Source organism: Nuphar pumila, unplaced genomic scaffold (genome assembly GCF_984573655.1).
Source record: "Nuphar pumila unplaced genomic scaffold, dmNupPumi1.hap1.1 HAP1_SCAFFOLD_334, whole genome shotgun sequence".
NCBI classification, from domain to species: domain Eukaryota; kingdom Viridiplantae; phylum Streptophyta; class Magnoliopsida; order Nymphaeales; family Nymphaeaceae; genus Nuphar; species Nuphar pumila.
Window position 1 is genome coordinate 27,078 of NW_028323286.1, and position 18,070 is coordinate 45,147.

Consider the following 18,070-nt stretch of genomic DNA (forward strand, 5'->3'; position numbering starts at 1 on the left):
GAACAGATCAGCTAAAGCACAATCTACAATCCCACGCTTCATCATTCATGATGCATATGGCACCTGTAGGTATCAATATCGACCACATTTGCTTCTTCCGTTGCAGGCTAGGTTTCAGACTGATTGTTATCTTTGTTCGACAGGACGCTGTTCTAAGGAAGCATTCTGCGATGTACGCCCTGAGCTTGGCGTCGTTTTGCTTCATGACAAATTCAACATGCACAAGCGTCATAACCGCATCCACATGGACGTTGGCAATTGACATCTGATGACACAAGACCTTGGATAAGGGAGTATCTTACAATCATCATGCTGTAGGCACTTCCAAGGAGCACACTGGAGTTACCAAAGTCCACGTGGATTCGGTTTTGCAACAAGAGATACTGTAACAATATTAACAAACGGGCGGTCACGGTCACGCTTTTCTACTCGCCGCCAGGTTAACATAGAAAATATATGTTGAATCTTCAGGTACTTGTGTAGGAACAATACCCAAGAATGATGTCACGCTCCCAAAAAGCTCGCCCGTGTGCTGGTATTGTTACACTACATCATCGCAGCATGCATTGGATACGTGCGATGCAGGCCAATGTCGCCACTCTGAGACAAGATGAGCTACCGGTCGTCTTTCGGAAGGTGTGTCAGGGCGCTCGGCACGTGGAGGTCCTTCTCTTGGAGCATGAGGCCCCTGCAGCTGCGGCTGGCCACCACCACACCCTGCAAAAGAAGAAGAAGCTCGCCCCACAAAGAGATGTGGATTTCAAGTCCGCGAATCACCATGAATCTGTCAGGAAACTCCTCCAGCGCATGGACGACAGCGTTCAGGTATGCATCTTGCAAGAGCGATCGCAATCTGCCACAGTGTTACAATGTTTACTCGGTGCGCAGAGCGCCTCGATCACGAGTGATCTGTGCCGTCACTTCGACACATCCAAGAGCTGCTGTCTTCCCAGTCCAGCCGATGCGCAGTGTCACGAGCAACCCAAGCTGGAGATGCTGCCTTTCCAGCAACTATTGGTTACAACGCGACAGGTTCCTTGTTCCGCTGCAGCACGATACACTTTGGGTGTGACAGCCTTTCAGCACAGGGGCATCAGAATGTGTCTTTGCAGAAAAATGTTTGGTCAAATCATTGAAATTGCACAGGACATTCAGCCTATCTGTGCATGCATGCTTAGTCGCGCTCAAAGCCTCTGCATTTGACACACGAACAGTGAAAAAGAAGCATCGGTGTGCGTTGAAGGCAATTCCTCAAGCGCATACCTCGAATCATTGACGAGCCCATCGACAGCGGCGAATTCTCCCTGACAAACCTTGGCCGAATTTGTGACTTACACATCAGCTATACAAGTTTAAAGGCCACTCCTGTACTACTCCTGGATTGTAACGATGAGCCAGCATGCAGACGATGGAACTGCTTGGGAGTATGCTCATTGCCGTGCTACAAGACAGCTCAGCGCTGTCGCAGCTTCAGGTCAGTCTCAATCCTCCGCACCGCTCGCTCGCATGCATGGGCCTTGGCATACGCAGCAGCAAAACCCTTTTGAAGCTCTCGTTTCGTGGCTCCCTCATGGGCGACACGGCCATCGGTCTACTCAGAGATGGCCTCAACCACAACTCCTCGATCCGGACGCTCGACCTCGCTGGATGCGACCTCAGTGACTCGGCGATGATCGTGCTTGGCGCAATCATCAAATTGAAAGCCAGCAGGTGCAGCTCCGCACTTGCGACGTGCGCCTCAGTCGATCTAATTGACATCGCATTTTATTGAGCAAATTGCACCCACCTCACCATATCTCTCCAGAGGTGTCCATTGCACATCGCAAGAGGCCTTGGAAAATGTCAGACCGGGACAGTCCTCGCGTCGTTCCCACTTTTACAATTTGACAGGGCGTCAACCACTGCGTGGTCTCACTTTATGTCCCCGCTCACGATTTCGCCCCTGCTGATCCCCACTATACATGGGCCCCATGGAAAAGCATAAGCGCCCTTTCCAAGGGAATTTGAAGATGCTGATAGAAGTCGGGTTCCCGAATCGGGAATCCCGATCCTCGCGTCCAACAGCATTTTCAGTCTTTCAAAGTCATGATTGTTGAATGACATTACAAGATAGACATCAGAAGAGAATGAATCACACAAGAAAAGGAAAAACGGCTGTTACAATCTACGTAGCATTCCAAGCAAACAGCCGTTCTATACAGTAGCGTTGTTTGTCCAATGATTCTCACGGCAGTACACATCATCGTCAACTGTCACTGTCAACTGTCAATGATGAGTCATCCCAAACAGTAAGGCAAGTCCATTCGCCGCAACTACAACAGATTAGTAGTCAGTAGACCTCACGATGAAGCGGCCTCAAAGTAGTTCCTGTTAAGCATGACGTGACTTTGCTGCATCTTGTGTGACCGGATGTGTGACAGGATGGATCATCACACTCTGGCATTTACCATATTTCCACTACAAACACCTGTACCAAGGAAAGGCCTGGCAGTTTGTCTGCCAGCATTTCGTCAATACCGTCTGAGACTGTTTGCTTGTCCAGGTGCAAACAATGCAGGGAATTTGCGGGTGAAATTTGGCGGGTGGTACCAAAGCGGCAAAGCACTGATGTCTGCAGCGCCTTGGTTGCAGACGTCAGGTCGAGTCAGAGCTTTGCCAGCATGGTGTAACCCCATATATTGGTCCTGTCCCAGAAACTCATGCAAATTGGGGCGTCTGGGCCCGCAAAATTGAAATCGCACCGTCTGGCGAAAGACCAGGACGAGCCCGCGAGCTGCAGTTGCATGCCAATAATCCAAGCCGTTGTCCTTGGTCTGCTTGATGCTTGTTGCAAACACCATGTCCGCTTCACATCCTGCAGCCGCCAATCAATGCCAGTTCGCCAGATTGGGTTCCGACCCCTTTTTTGTCCCCAAATTCATGCAATTTTGGGCATCTGGACCCACAAAAAACCGGCCTGGCGTAGCGCTGCAAATTTGCCTGCCATCGAGTGCCTTGACGCTCTCGCAGTGCAGGTGTAGCATCGCCGAGTTCGATCAAACTCTGAGGGAGTATCCGAACTTGAGCTTGACGGCACCTGTGAGAGCTGTTCTGCACCGAAAGCGCTTGCAGCAGCTCCGCGCACAGCTGGTCCATGAGGAAGGCGGCCTCATGCACCTGGACATCAGCCAGAACCATGTACGTGCAGTGCTTTCTTGAGGTGACCATCAAACTTGTATCATTCAACAACAAGGCTTGTAACATGGATATTTGTGTTGAGCCATAACGACTGAACCAGTGCCGTTGTGATGACCTCAATTTGGGATGACAGCTTCACTGCATCTGTTGAATAGAACAATGCTGGATCAATCGTTACGGTTCAACAAGTAATGCAAGCACAAGCTGTTGATGCTTGCTTCGCGGAGATCTTTTTATGCAATGCAAACTCTGCTCATGCGCTCGCGCACAAGCTAGGGACCAGATGCTCCACACCAATGGCCCCTCGCACTCTATCGATGCTGATGTTTGCTTTTGGCTATCTGATGCTGCTGCATTAAGCACGCGCCATGTGATTGATGCCATTCACCTGTAAACAGCTTGTCGCTGGTTGTCAGGCTGAGACCGGTGGGCTGCAGGTCTCAAATAAGGGTGCTCAAGACATCATTGAGGCGCTCTCGGCAGACACGCGCATGCTCATGCTCGGCTTTGGCTCGAACAAGCTCACGGCCTCGATTCAGCACGAAATGGTCAGCATGATGAAGGTGCGGGCTCTTGAGCTATCCAGGACTTATGCGCTGGGTGTTTTCTGGTGGGAGTGCCCTTGTATGCATGTCGTGTGCTTGTCTTACACAATGCAAGTCGCCCTGTTTATACTCTCTCTGGCTCTCCCGTAGTAGCATCTGAAAAAGAACCTTTTGCTGGCTTTCTCCATATAAGTCCTCCCGCTATGCATCTGAAGCTTATGCTGGTTTATAATCCAGTTGTTCCTTATGCGTTTCGCATGTATCTTGTATCGAGTATGGTAGGTTTGCCGCCCATCGAGCTGTTTGTGTTGGTTTATGAATGCAACATCAGGGTTACTTTTTAGTCTGTTTGTGCTGCTCTGCCCATCTATGCAATCCCACGCTGGTACACGCAAACCCTAGAGACACACGCCAACTCTGTACAGCCATGCAAAAACGGTGCATGCCAGTTTGGCGCAGCACAGCATACACACCAACAACACCACACACACGCACACACACACAGTCCTCAGCAAGGCACCAGGGTGCAGGATCACCCAAGTCTGCTCCAGATCGACCTCCGCAACAACAGCAGCAAGTCGCTGGGCCTGCTGAAAGTGACGAGGCGACGAGCCGCGCGCGGTCGTCCGCTCGCCAGGCTTGCACCCCACTGGTCCATGCACAGCAACAGCATGACCAACCTGTTGCGTTCTCCGTCTTGCAGCAGCCACGTCAGCCGCTCTCCAAGCTTGTCCCGACTCAGCTGCCAAACTGAGCCCTTGAGGAGCTCCACGGAACGTTCTCGGCGGTCTGGACTTCCAGCGAAGCCTCACGAGACAGCGGATGGGCGACCCGTCCTGGGCGACTTGGAAGATGTGAATGCCTGGCTTAGTGACAAGGAGGCAAGCCTGAAAGCTGGTACGCACATGGCCTGTTTTGATGCAACAGCGCAAGTCTCCTCACGGTTGGTCGGGCTTCACTTGCGACTTCCTTGGACGTTAGACCTGCACCCTTGAAGAGTGAGATCGAGAGGGTTGTTGAATTGGGGTTGTGAGTACGCAAATGCTGCAGACAGCACTCATTACAGGCCGGACAGCAGTTATGAGCGTTATTGCTTGCGCGACGGTCCCTGATCATGCCGCATTCGCTACGCGATGAGCACCCCTTCGCCTTGGCGCAAGTATGGCAAGTGCATGGCACTGTAGCAGTGTGACAACTCAATCATAGGTTCTTGCATCCAATGATGTAATGATGATTTATTTTTTTACTACACTACCGCATCCACATAGACATTGACAACTCCAAGAACTACTTGGGAATCAGTGCTATCACTACCAACACCTGAGGCTAGCGTACCTGGACCAGCCTGAAGTACCATAGCCTGACCTGACATGTCTTCTTCATCGTCGTCTTGTACCCTGCAAGAAAGGAAATCAGCCACAGCTGACCAAAAACGGCCCGTCAATTACTTTGGGAGATCCAATGGATGCAGCAAAGCTGTAGAATCTATTCAAATGTGCGAAGGCAGCTTCGCTGCAACTATTACATAAGGCAACGGTGGACTCATCATTCTCCAGCAGGCAAAGAAACATACAGGCTCCAGAAGCTGTGTTTAGAGACATAGAGGTAAGTTGGGAATAACCAAAATGGGAATCATTTCCCAATGAGTGTGGATTCAATAGAAGATGCCAGCATTGATAATGAACTACCGATGGAGGGATGCATTTCCTCCTCCTCCTTTAACAGTATTATAATTATGAATGAAGCCAGCCGACCTCCTCTTTCTGATTTGTAGCCTCCGTAGCCCTCCATGGGTCGTCTGGCTGATAACACCGTGACTGTGCAGGTGGGCCAAAGGCGAGGAGGGAAATGACTGAGCTGCTGCAGAAGGAGCTGGAACGAGTCAAAGATGAACTAACCAGCGTGGCGAGTCAGCAGCACAACCCTCCCGATGAGATTGCCGCGCTGCTCGACGAGAATGAAGCCTTGATGGCGGCTCTTAAGGTGCCATACCTCATAACATGTCCTATCAATGGATGCGGTGGATGCGGGTAGTGCTGTAAAAAGATACATCATCCTCAATAGGAAACGCATGTCCTCCTCATCATGTTTCGTTCCTTTAAGTGTGGAATGAAGGCCAACTGCTCATCTGCGGAGGACTCAGCATCAAGGGGAGGACTCGGCAAATACGCGCTGAAGGGGAGGACTCCTGATTGGCGAGGTGCTGTTTGATCAAGAGTTGCAACTCCCAGAATGGAGCGAACAAAAGTATATGCAAGAGCAACGTCAACAGTGAATAGACGCAGTCATCAACGGATAATGAAAGCTTGGGTGATGCAGGGCATGGCATCAGGAAAGTGCCACAACACTTCTGTTCCCTGTGAAGGTATCCCTCAAAGGGCAGAGCCGTTGGCAGAAGCTCCTGAAGACCCGCACAAAACCAAGGCCAAGTCTTCCAAGGGCCCACGTGGGTGCAGGAAACGGAGAAAAACGGTCACTGCTGGCATCCATAGCATGAAGAAACCTCCTGCAAAGATGCTCAAGGTGTGCAACTTCAGTGCGCTTTGCCAGGCAGGGTCAGACTCTCTGTTTATTTTCAGAATTATGCCTTTTGTCCCTTGTGTTTTGACCGTGGGGAGAAAGTAATGTCTCAAACTCACTACCCTATGCTAGGGACTGGGCCCATGTTGTGGTCGACGAGCAGCTCACACCCTCCTCCGATCAACCATACCCTGCCCTTCAGTTGACAGAGCATTGCAGGTATTTGGTGGATAATCAGGTGTGCAACATGGCATGATCAGTTTCAGTGATTGCATGCATCGGGCCCATGATCGTGATCGTCGCGACATGCTAAACGCAGCATTTGTTTGTTCACACTCGAATGCAGCCGTGCACGCATGCAAGTGAACTCGCCATTGTTTGATCAGGTGCGCCTGTGGAGGTGCGGGCACAAAAGATATTGACTGGTGCACACAGTATACAAATGGACTCTAACACTGTTCAATCCAGAGGCGTCTTCGGACACGCAAGCAATATGCACACAAGAGCTGACCATGGTGGCCATTGTGCAGACACATGCAACTCGAGCCACAGCGCAGGCGTGCCCTTGTGCTTGCATCGCACCCAAGCCCTTCTGCGCAGCTCGCGTTCCTCGCCCTAGCGTGCGACCAAGAAAGCTAGCAACCCCCATCCCGTCCTGCAGCAAATTGCGCGGACTCTGGCCAAACTAGATGCCGTGGTAGATCGCTTTGAAGCAAGCACATGTCTGGTCTGACTCACAGGCATTACAAATGAGTTGTTCCAGACTGCTATTTATCGTACGCAATGGCTGGTTCATGCATCATCATCGTCGACGTCATTTAGGCGCCGTCATCTGTGCGCGCTGGTTGGTTGTCTTTTTTGTGTTTTTTCGCTTTGCGTTCAGCTGCTGCTAACCGGCGATCCCGCTTGACGCCCTTGGGCTTGACAATGGCAACTGTATCAAGGTCCTGCTTAGGCATGTAAATACGACCCACTTTACCCTCAAGGGGCTCAAACTCAACGTTCTTCTGCTTCCTCTTGCCGAGTTTGGGGTGCGTGTGCGCCTCCTTCGCCAAGTCTGCCGGCGCATGCCTCGCACGTCGCATCTCCAGGTCCAATGATGGACCCAAAGGCTCCAGCTCCACACGGGGGACCTGCAAAGCGAGGATCCGACATGAACGCCATAGCACAATGCTTGTAGACATGTTTCCGTGACGTGTAATCGTCATATTCAAGTACCGTAACGATACCAACATTTGAACGGTCGCACCTTCGGGCTTGCAGCCAAGGTTACACAGAGAAGATAAGTCAGATTGTCAGGGGTCACACTCTAAGAAGTCCCCCAAATGGTAGCATTGTTGTGGGAAGTGAGTAAACAAGCAACAGGATGCCAATCCTTCATGAACACTGCTTTCATCATGGCGGCCTTTGGGCCATGTCTCGAGATGGAGGCAAACACTCTGGCGGGAAGCAATTGACAACAGAAGTTTCAGTTGCTCTTGAAGTTGCCCTACTTAGACAACATGATAATCTTTGCTTGGATGCAGTAGTCTGGCGAAAGGACACATCATCATTCAGGGCTGACCATGAGCTAAACACCTCTCGACTGATGCCACTGCCAGAGAAACTGGCACGCACCCACAGAACGAAACAGCAAGTCTTATCTGAGCATGCGCACAAAGGACCAGGCGGCAGGAAAAACAAGTACACCTCCCTAATCACGGGGACATGAGCCATGAATGCTGATGCATTCTCCTTCTCCTCCCTGGGCACGAGGCCGAAGACACGCGTAACTCCCCCTCCCTGCGTTGAAGACTGCAGAGGTACGGCTTGATGTCCGATCGATTGTTTGAGAATAATAAATGTTTACGACGTGTGCTGGTGTGGCGTTAACAGGTTGCATACCCGTATTCCAGACTTCTTCATCATGATGCAGTACTGGCGCATGAGCAGAGTCTTGTCATCGGGCGCGAAGCACGCTATGACATGGTCCAGCCCCATGAGGTTCAACTCGTCCACAACTTCTCCCCTGAAGATGTCCAGAAGCAAGTGCTTAGCCAGCTGAAAGTCCGGATGCGCATCAAACCGCTCCCCCACGAACAGGAAGCACGGCTGCACGACGCCACGCATGTCACAGCTGAGCAACCATCATGCTGAGTCACACAGCTGACCGGCGCGTGTTGCCATGTCGTTTGTGCATATCAGATGTCAGCACAATTGTCAGAGCATATGTGATGGCATTCCTATGTTGTGCAGCGCTAGTGTATCCTCATGGAGATAAGCAACTCCAGGAAGAATCTGGGAATGGATGCTGAGTTGATTTGACGGACGAGAGCTCCCAAGTAACAGCTTGGAGTTGCTCATGCATCCCACGGAGGCAGTGGTAGAGGGGCACTGATGAACCAGGGGCCACTATGACATGCCCTCTCATTCCCAACCCCAACCGTGTCCCAGCATCGTACCAGACAGTTCAGGATTTCACTAGTAGCTCATTCCTGCTATGAACTTGAGCCCCACTTTGGCCAGTCCCTCATGTTTGCACGAGGCAAATGACATGGCGAGCGAGATCTGTCACCTGTGTCGATGTGACACTGGATACTACTTTGTACCAACGCAAGCGACATGATCGCAGCAGCCCACTTGTGCATGTGGCAAGGTTCGCAATACCCATAAGAGTTAAGCGTGGCCCCGAGCTCGGCTCGGCCCACGAGCTGAGTTCTCACCTTGGACCCTGCATTGACTTTGACCTGTCCAGCGAAGGATGTGATGGGCTTGTGATTCTGGACGCCGAGTTCCAGCATATCCAGCAGCTGAAAATTGAACAGGCGGCCCAGGACAAGATTATGTGGCCTCTTTTTGCTGTGTTGGCCTAAGCAAAACAAGCTGCAATCACTGCGCTCGCAGAAGAACTGCAGTGCTGTTTCGCCCCCAGCCTCGAACGGCCGTACTTCGTTTTTACGCGTGAACTTTGTAGCATCTTGCTTTTTCAACTTGTTTATGTCCAGGAGAACATCCTTCACAACTTGGCTAACTTTATTGCCGTGCAAAATCAGGATCTTCTTTGCATCTTCTTCCTGCACATGACCGCTCATATCAAGCAATGAATGCAAAAGGAATTATATAGCACAACGAATCTCGCGATACCAATGAGAGGGTGACAACTGGCATTCATCTCCCGTCAGGGTTCAATATGCGGCGAAGCCATTCCCGTGACAAGCATTCGTGGCAAGAGGCATACAAGTTTCGGAGCGCGATCTTCCAGGACGCGTCTGCCTTTTCGTGTCTTAGCAAATGTGGCTGTGACGTTCTTCGCTTGGCGCTCTGCCGACGCCATAGCAGCCGCCTTGGTGGAGGTTTGCACACAACCGGATAAGACACTAAAATGCACTCACTGATTTTTTGCGTGAAACGTTCAATTGTGCACTAGGATACCGAGCTCAGAGAAGAGACATGAGTTGGCGTGTTGTGTTCATGGCCCACTGCAGCCAAAGCCTTCGACTTCGTATAATTTCAGGAGAGCAGCAAAAAGGCTCAGGGAAGCTCGTGGGTGTTGACTTTCGTGACAAGTAGCAAGCTTCGGGCCAGCGCTGTGATGCGCAGGGCGATGTCTGCAGGCACCCTGCACTGCAGCGTTGCAAACATGCACGCTGTCTGGAGATAGCACCTTGTCACCTTGCTCCTTGACTGCCTCCTTCCCCTGTCCCCCTCCCCCCTCCCCTAGGCGCAAGGCCTTAAATATACATAATCGACGAGCATGTTCGTCCTGATATATCGCTGCAAAGAGGAATGATCGTGTTATGGCGATCAACTCGCGCGCACATGTGTGCCCCGCGGTGTAGCTCGACAGCGGCGACCAACCACCAGCAATGACCGTGTTGGAAAGAAATAGCAATGCGTGTCACACCGTGTATAACCAAAACGAACTGAACGGGGAAATGTTTGAGCTGGGCCCGATCAATTTGCAACTTTCCCTACGAGTGGAAGGCGTAGGCTACGCAGCATGCAGGGAGAGAACATTCCTTGCAGAACATTCCGAAGTGCGGCTGCTGTGACAATCAGCTGTACCACAGCCTGTGAACAGCTCGCAAGAGCCGAACGTATAAGGGAGAGTGTGGCAACTGACTTTCTCTCCTCAGGTTAAAAATCCTCTCGGCTGGTTATCCGAGTTGGTCCTGTGAAACTATTTCAAGATGGGACGCGAGAAGAAAGTGCTGTACGAGGCGAAGCTTTTCGACCTCCTCGATCAGTATGACAAGGCATTCTTGTTCTGCGCCGACAATGTTGGTTCGAAGCAGTTCATGAACATCCGCGCAGTATGTGCCCACCTGCACTTGTGCACTTCTACCATGCTCGTATCGTCAGGGAGCCACCCGAATGCGACAGATCCACTGATCTTGCGCCACTTGTTATTCTGCTATGTCTTCTCTTTGCAACCAGCGGCATGTGCGAGGAACAGCGATTCTTGCAGCGATTCAATGCCCTAGGAAATTTTGCGTGCTGCACGTGGGAATCCAAAGGAAGCCTTTGCACCAGTGATCTTTGTGTTGAAATCACTGTAGCCATGTAGTCCATTAACTTCGGTGGTGGCTTTCTGTTTTCATGCAGGGTGTGGCCTTCGCCTCTCAACCCTGGAATTGTGACCACTGACATGCGTCATGGGCAGGCAGAACTGTGTTTTTGACCACTGAGTTAGGACGTTCTTGAAGCATTACGTGATGCAGTCTCTGCGGGCGCTCGGAGGAACGATCCTGATGGGAAAGAACACCCTCATGAAGCGTTGCATCCGCCTGTACTGCGAGAACAACAAGAACGACTCCTGGGCTAGCATGGTGCCCGAGCTGGTGGGCAACGTTGGCATCCTTTTCGTTAAGGAAGACTTCAACAAGAGCAAGGAGGTTGTGGAGGCCTTCCGCCAGCCCGCTGCTGCCAAGGTTGGAGCCGTTGCTCAGGTATTTCCTGCCTCCCTCTGCCTGTGTGATATCCAATGCGTGTGTCCGCTGACTTGCAATCATTACCTGCAAAAGCTGAGAGAATCCATGCCAGGAATGTTTGAACAGCATGGAAGCCGAGCACGCTTAGGTGGAGCAATGGCAGTGCAGTCGGCAATTGCCTGCTTACAGGTGCATGTGCTTCTGTCCATCCTTTCTCATGTCGGCTCAGGGGTGATGTCAACAACGCAGCCAGTGATGAATGACGTCATTCAATCCCAGCTGATGCCGTGCAGTGCGATGTGTTCATCGAGGCCGGTCCCACCGCCCTGGATCCGTCCCAGACGTCCTTCTTCCAGGCTCTCGGAGTGTCCACCAAGATTAACAAGGGAAACATCGAGATCCTGTCGAAGATCCACATCGTCAAGAAGGGTGAGAAGGTCGGCTCTTCCGAGGCAACGCTCCTCGGAAAGCTGGGAGTGCGTCCCTTCGCCTATGGGCTGGAGGTGACCAAGGTGTACGATGGGGGCGACTTCTTTGATGCCGCAGTGCTGGAGATCACTGACGAGGACATGCAGGCATCCGTTGCGCTGGCGATTCAGAACGTTGCTGCTGCGTCCCTCGCCCTCAACTACCCCACCATGGCTTCGGTGCCTCACTCCGTCGTCAACGCCTACAAGGACAACGTGCTCGCCTTTGCTCTCGGCAGCGAGTCTTACTCCTTCCCCCTGGCCGACAAGGTGTGAGCCATGGCTATCTCCCGTCTTCTTCATTAGTTTTTTTCAGTATTTTTGTCACAAGACCCCATTCCTGTATGATGCGTGGCTCTGAAGAGATCGATGCATTCCACGAGGCTGAACAACAAGGCCATGCGTAAGATTCAGAGTCGTGCGCGTGGCCTTTTACCTCGTTACCTCGTATCGACGCTTTTTTTCGCTTACTCAGCCAGTAAGCAAGCTCTCCATGGATATACCCGGTAGATACACCCATGAATAGTTTGGGCGGTCTTTCCATACATGCGGGCACTGGCAAGCGACACATGAACTTTGGTTCGGAGATCAAAGCTGACTATGGTCCAGCTTCTGTGTTCTCATCTGCACGGTCTCAGATTATGCTAGGGGCGAGGGATGTTTTGAGTCATTGGTGCAGGCCCCTTTGGTTCTGCCTAGGCATGTTTCGGTGCTTGAACCAAGACAGATAAGTGTAGTGTCCTGCTTGTGTTGTCACCAACGCCGAAATGTTGAATTGTTAAAAAGTACCCAGTCGCTTTCTGCTGGAGACACCTCAAGCAAAGAGGCAGAGATTTCAATGCCTGAGGAGGGTCGACCAGTGCTCCAGTGAGGGTAGAGCTGTTTCATAGGGGCGTATACAATACTGTCTTGTCAAGGCAGGGGCAGGCAGCATCGTTAAGCGGCGCCGTCAACAGCCGCCAGGCCCTAAATCACTGCTAAACGGCATGTTATGACGCAATGCTCGATTCGTTCATCTGGTTGAAGTGCGAAGGATGAGCGTGGGATGATTGGCGTGTTGATCTGCTGACGTCGTGTGTTGCATTGCAGGTCAAGCAGATGCTCGAGAACCCTGGAGCTTTCGTTGCAGCTGCTGCTCCTGCCGCCGGGGGCGCTGCCCCAGCTGCAGCTGCCACCGCCCCTGTGGAGGAAGAGGAGGAGGAGGAAGACATGGAATTCGACTTGTTCGATTAGTCGTGCTTTTGTGAGCATGTTTGGCTAGGTCGCATACATTGCAGCTCACTCTTCCTTTGCGTGTTGTCAGGGTGGCGAATGCAAAGGGATCATGTGTAAGCGCTCCTGAACGTAATTTGCCTGCATGTTGCTGTGGTTTGTCGTTAGCCCGCGAAACGAGCATGACGAAGGCATTCGCGTGCAAGCAGCCCCACTTCAACGGTGATCTCACTGAGGTCCAAAATCACTAGCCATTGGCACGTTAACAGAGATATCAGAAGATAGCGAGTAGCTCCCTGTCAGCGGCCGAAACTGACAGTGTCACAGACCTGTCCTCACATCGAAGGCTGAAAATGATGTTGCCACAAGCGCAGCAAAACATTATTGTACATCATGACTCGCGTGCGTCAAATCTGCTTGTGGCTTTGTGTGAATCGCTGATGTCGACACATCTCCTGTACCGCCATATCATACGATCACCGCGACTTCCGTTATCTGAGGTAGTCGGTAGAAACAAACGGCTTTGCAGTTGTCAAACGGTGCGCACTGGGCCGCACTGAGCGGCTGCGCAATTGGAAGAAAGTGCCGGATTGCCGCACGCATCATCTTTCTTTGGAAATCATCAGTCAGTCAGTGTTTCCGCACCAAAAATCAGCTATGCGCACCACCCGTGCGTCGAAGCGGAAACTGGATCCGGCTACCCTATCCCCTACATCAAACATTGAGGCTGACCCCAAGTCGGATGCGTTGGGCACCCCTTCTGAAAGGGAGGATGCGGTGAAGACCTCAGATGAAGATAACATAGACGATGAAGAACTTCTACCCCAGGATGTGCTCGACACCTTGCAAGCCCAAGGTGGCATGGCGACCTTCAGGGTGCAAAAGCGCTTTGTGCCTGCTCGAGCTCGAAATCCTCTTCCCGGCGCCGTTATTCTCCCACGCTCCTGCAAGAAATCTATAGTGAAAAAGGGCTGCTTTACCATTGCGGTTCTCCCCAAGACTACAAGTAGATATGACACGGCTTCTTCGACTTCTTCTGCCGCCAGCTTCCTCTCCAAGTTGCATGCAAAGCATGCACGCAGACCGCTAAAATAGTTGTTTTCTGTTATTTGATGGCATGCATTTCAAATTCTTGTATTGCTACAGAGGCATGGGCCTGCTGTCCATTGCCTGAGATTTGCAAACATTGCTGGTTATTTGCAGCCACTGTGATGGCTGCTTTAAAGGTGTAAACGCGGCTCAGCTTCATATACACAAGATAATGTGCTTATTTTCTAACCTTTGAGTTGACTGCGGCAAGTTCTCATGTGTGAAATTACCTCTGATGGGCCCTCTGTAAGAGATACCTTGGCTTAGGTCCTTGTCGGCTCTTGGTGTCGCTGATGTCACTAGCAGAGCTTGATAGGATTGATAATCATTGCCATCATTAGTTGATTGCTTTGATTGCCATTCTACGGGGTGATGTTCCTGTATGGACCGCCCCGTGTTGCCGATACAAATTCCTGCATTGGAGAGCCACATCGGGTACGCTGCTGAGGGATGAAAGCATCAACATCCATCATGGCAAAGTCGACGTTGGTCATTCGTGTCCATGTTGATTGTGCGCTCTTGCTTGCTCATGTCTGGAGGTGCCATATGGCAACTGTCGCGGGCCCGGGGCTCTCCTTTGAAGGCTCTTTGTACGCAGCTCCAAGACCATGGTTCTCAAATGGCGATTCATATCCTATGGTGGGAACAGATTCCCGTCCATCCGAGGAACTGTGTTTGGGCGTCGATCACACCATCACTCCTTGTCATATTCTGCATGATACGGCGAGGCATGTATCAAGGAACTGACAAACTTGCGCTTACCAGTCACTTGCGGCTACACGTGGACGACATCAAATCGTTGTTGTTCTCTGCCCAAGGATACATCAGTTCAGTGCACTTGCCCGTCATGGAACATCTTTCTTCAATTTGTCACCTGTGGACACAACATTCGCGACGTGTTGCAATGGCTGAAATGTCCTTGCGTGGATATGAAAAGAAGACACGTACATGAAACTGATGAGCGAAAAGTTCACATGCTTCGATGGGGTTTTCTAGCTGCTGTTTTTTTGCTGTCTTTGTCTTCAGGCTTTGTCAGCTGAGGGCTGGACCTGCCACAGGTATGTCCTGCTCTCTCATCATGGTGCTCGTTGCGCATGAATTCAGTGAAAGAAGCGCAAATTTTTTTTTTCCATGTGCAGGGCTAGACGTTGAAGCGGAGCTCTCCAGGATTGGCTTTGAGCCCATGAACGACAGCTATGGTCTGAAGCACAAAGCACAGCTATTCACTCTCGCGTACCAGACAAAACCGCATAAATGCGCGGCGTTCTTTGGTTCCACTCTAAAGCAAGGAATCACTTCGACTTATGCTGGGAGGGGTTCACTTCCACAGGGGTCGTGCTTCACCCTTCCCGTACTGCGACACTACATCAAGCAGCGTATCCCAGGTACAGTGCGTGTGAGAAATCCGAGCCCCGCAAAGGACCATTCCTATCTACGCACGGTCTATAGGGTGATGGGCCACATCAACGACCAACACACACGATCGCAAAGGGACCTGACCCCCAGGCGAATGCAACCCGGTAGGGTCCAGCATGATGAAGGTGCCATTAGGTCGCCATGCGACATAATGAATGCCACGCGGAACGTCGTGATGGTATTGGAGCCTGTGCATAAGTCTCGGAAAGTCACGCCCTAAGGGCGCTGACTGATAGGTGGGCGTCGTTTCTTGGTTTGCGTCCTAGCCCATCCATCCAGGCCTAGGATCTAGGCTAGGACCTCCCAGTCGACAAGGTCATGCTGCACACATCTTTGGTCGCGAGTCACGTAGGTGACATACGGTAGGTCAGAGACCAATCATGAGTGAGAGGAACGTATGCTTGCAGCCAGCAAACGTCAGCAAACTGCGCGCAGATGAAAACCAAGACGACACGCTTGTCGTGATGGCCACTTGCTCCGCGTATTTTGCGACCGACGATACCAACGTCGTCCGCGCGTGGCGCAAGTTTGTGGCATCGACAGGGAAGCATATACTCCTTGCATCCGACTCACAGCCAGGAGCGGACATCGCTCACAACATCTCCGCTGCTATGGCGTCAGCCTTCCCGGAGTACGCGGATGCTAAGTACCGATATGTAGCAGGAGGTGCGCCCAAACCAGAAATACCCTCGATTAAATACAAGATTAGCGAGTGGCTGACCCGCCCGTTGACAATTTGGATGGTTTATTTCATACTCATTTCATTGTTGCCTGCATCGATGGATCAACCAGCGTTCAGCATGGCAGGCGATGATTCGTTTATAACAGCAAGCCCCATGGAGGAGTGCTGGGCTGCTGAGGAGTTGTTGAACAACATAACCTGGCAGCGAGTCAGACTTCAAGGTGCCCTCCACATCGCGGACGTTTGAACCTGAGTATGCATTCTTTGTGAGTAGAGAAAGGAAAAAGCCTAAGAAATCACCTCACTGCAGTGTTTCGCCAGGCAGAATGCAATTGGGGTCCATACCCCTGCCATACAGGAATTTTGGGGACTTTCTATGGGGGTCTGATGTTTGACCTGTCAGATATTGCAGCTTTCGCACACCGTGGTAACGCTTGCAGGTCTATTCATGGGCGCTGCCCGGCATCTTGTTTCCATGGTCGACTGGATCGGCAGCGAGGTGGACTCCAACTTTGTATGTAAAGAGAACAACGAGGGTGGCTCGACCACCTGGCACGACAAGTCGTGCGATGACACATCGTGCTTGATCAGATACGCGCTGTCTCATTCGGCAATTGTAGCACTGGACATTACGCAGAGCGTGTTTGCTGGGCTGGCTGACATTGAGTTAGGGGACCTTCGATGGAAGCGCGGTCGCGGCTTCTTGAAGTCAGAAGCAGTCAACAAGGTCACCCAAAAACGACCCGCTGTGCTGTTCGGAAATCGCGGCAGCGCGTGGAAAGTGCCACTGATCCAGGAGGCCGAGATGGCACTTGAAAGCAGGATGTTGTGCGGATCGCGTGGCAGCGTCTTGCGTACCTGTGGTGCCGTTGACACGTGTCCGACGCCATGGTAACAGATTGTCATTTATTCAGTTACAATCTCAATCTTGCATCCGCCTTTGGGGGCCTCCAATGGACCAGACCAGCTGAGCCAATGTATTGATGAACCCTTCAATGGACCAAAGTGCCAAGCTGTACGTACCTGACATATGTGAGTGGTCATCAGCGGGCTATCTGGCAGGGGCTGGGACAACTCTATTCAGCGAATTACCGTTCATCGATCCTTCGTCTTGTTCCCAAAAGGAACGTGCTGCAGGGTGACCAGCTCCTAAGGATGATGCCCAGCTTCCATACATCCGCCGCGTTTGTGAGATGTTAGACTCACGTTTGATCTCAAGTAATGGGACATGTTCCTGGGCGTATATAGCGTCATGACTGGCTTCGTTGTTTGTCTGTGTCGCTGTGTGCTTTGTCTTCCTTTTTCTTTTCTTTTGTTCGTCTTTCGGTAGCCTTTCCTAGATTTGCCGGCCCTGTCGCTTGTAATTAATAAAGCGTCATCTTAATGTGCTGAGGTACAGGGTACATCCTGAAGGACACCAAGTCTCTCTAAGAATCGGCGAGATTCGCTGTGCACTCGCACCCTGGATTCTGTGCCGTACGGGATGCCAACAGGATGGAGAGCGTTTCACAAACCCGAGCAGATGGATGGCTCATTCCCAGTGCGCTTGCTCAGGGTTCTGGGTGTAGCGGGCGAGGCGTTTAACTGCGTACGTGATGCCTCACACTGCATATCAGTTGCCACCTAACTCTGGCACAGGTAGCACACGCACATCTGCGTGAAGTACGTAACACATACCCGGTGTGTGGGCAGTCGCCGCCGGCTTGCCTGCGCCTGTGTTAACAATGGGATTTGTGAGAATATTACCCTTGACACACCCTTTGCAGGCGACATGCCAAGGGCATTGCTTTCGTAGCAGAGTGGACCGATGACAGTAGGAGTGGGTATGCTTCAATCAGGCATGGATGGCACCAGCCAAAGTTCACAATTTTTGGGGTTGGCGCTTAGTTCAAGAGACCCTTTCTTCCAAAAGGGTGAGCATAGACGATTGCTGTGCCCATAGAGCTACTTATTATGATGAAGGCGCGCACATCACATCCCACAAACCTGCCCGAGTCATGTTACATAAAGATGAAGTCATTTAGGTTTATGTGGCAGGGCAATTCTGTACGC

The 18,070-nt window shown here is 51.5% G+C and overlaps 1 protein-coding gene across 1 annotated transcript; it reads left to right on the forward strand.

The window, feature by feature from the left end:
- The first annotated feature begins 10,388 nt into the window (after positions 1-10,388).
- Positions 10,389-12,874, forward strand: LOC149810483 (large ribosomal subunit protein uL10-like). Its single transcript, XM_089994246.1, has 4 exons — positions 10,389-10,534; positions 10,943-11,170; positions 11,446-11,889; positions 12,709-12,874. Exons 1-4 carry the CDS (start codon positions 10,412-10,414, stop codon positions 12,850-12,852), a joined length of 939 nt encoding a protein of 312 aa, XP_089850372.1. The 5' UTR covers positions 10,389-10,411; the 3' UTR covers positions 12,853-12,874.
- The last annotated feature ends 5,196 nt before the right edge of the window (positions 12,875-18,070 follow it).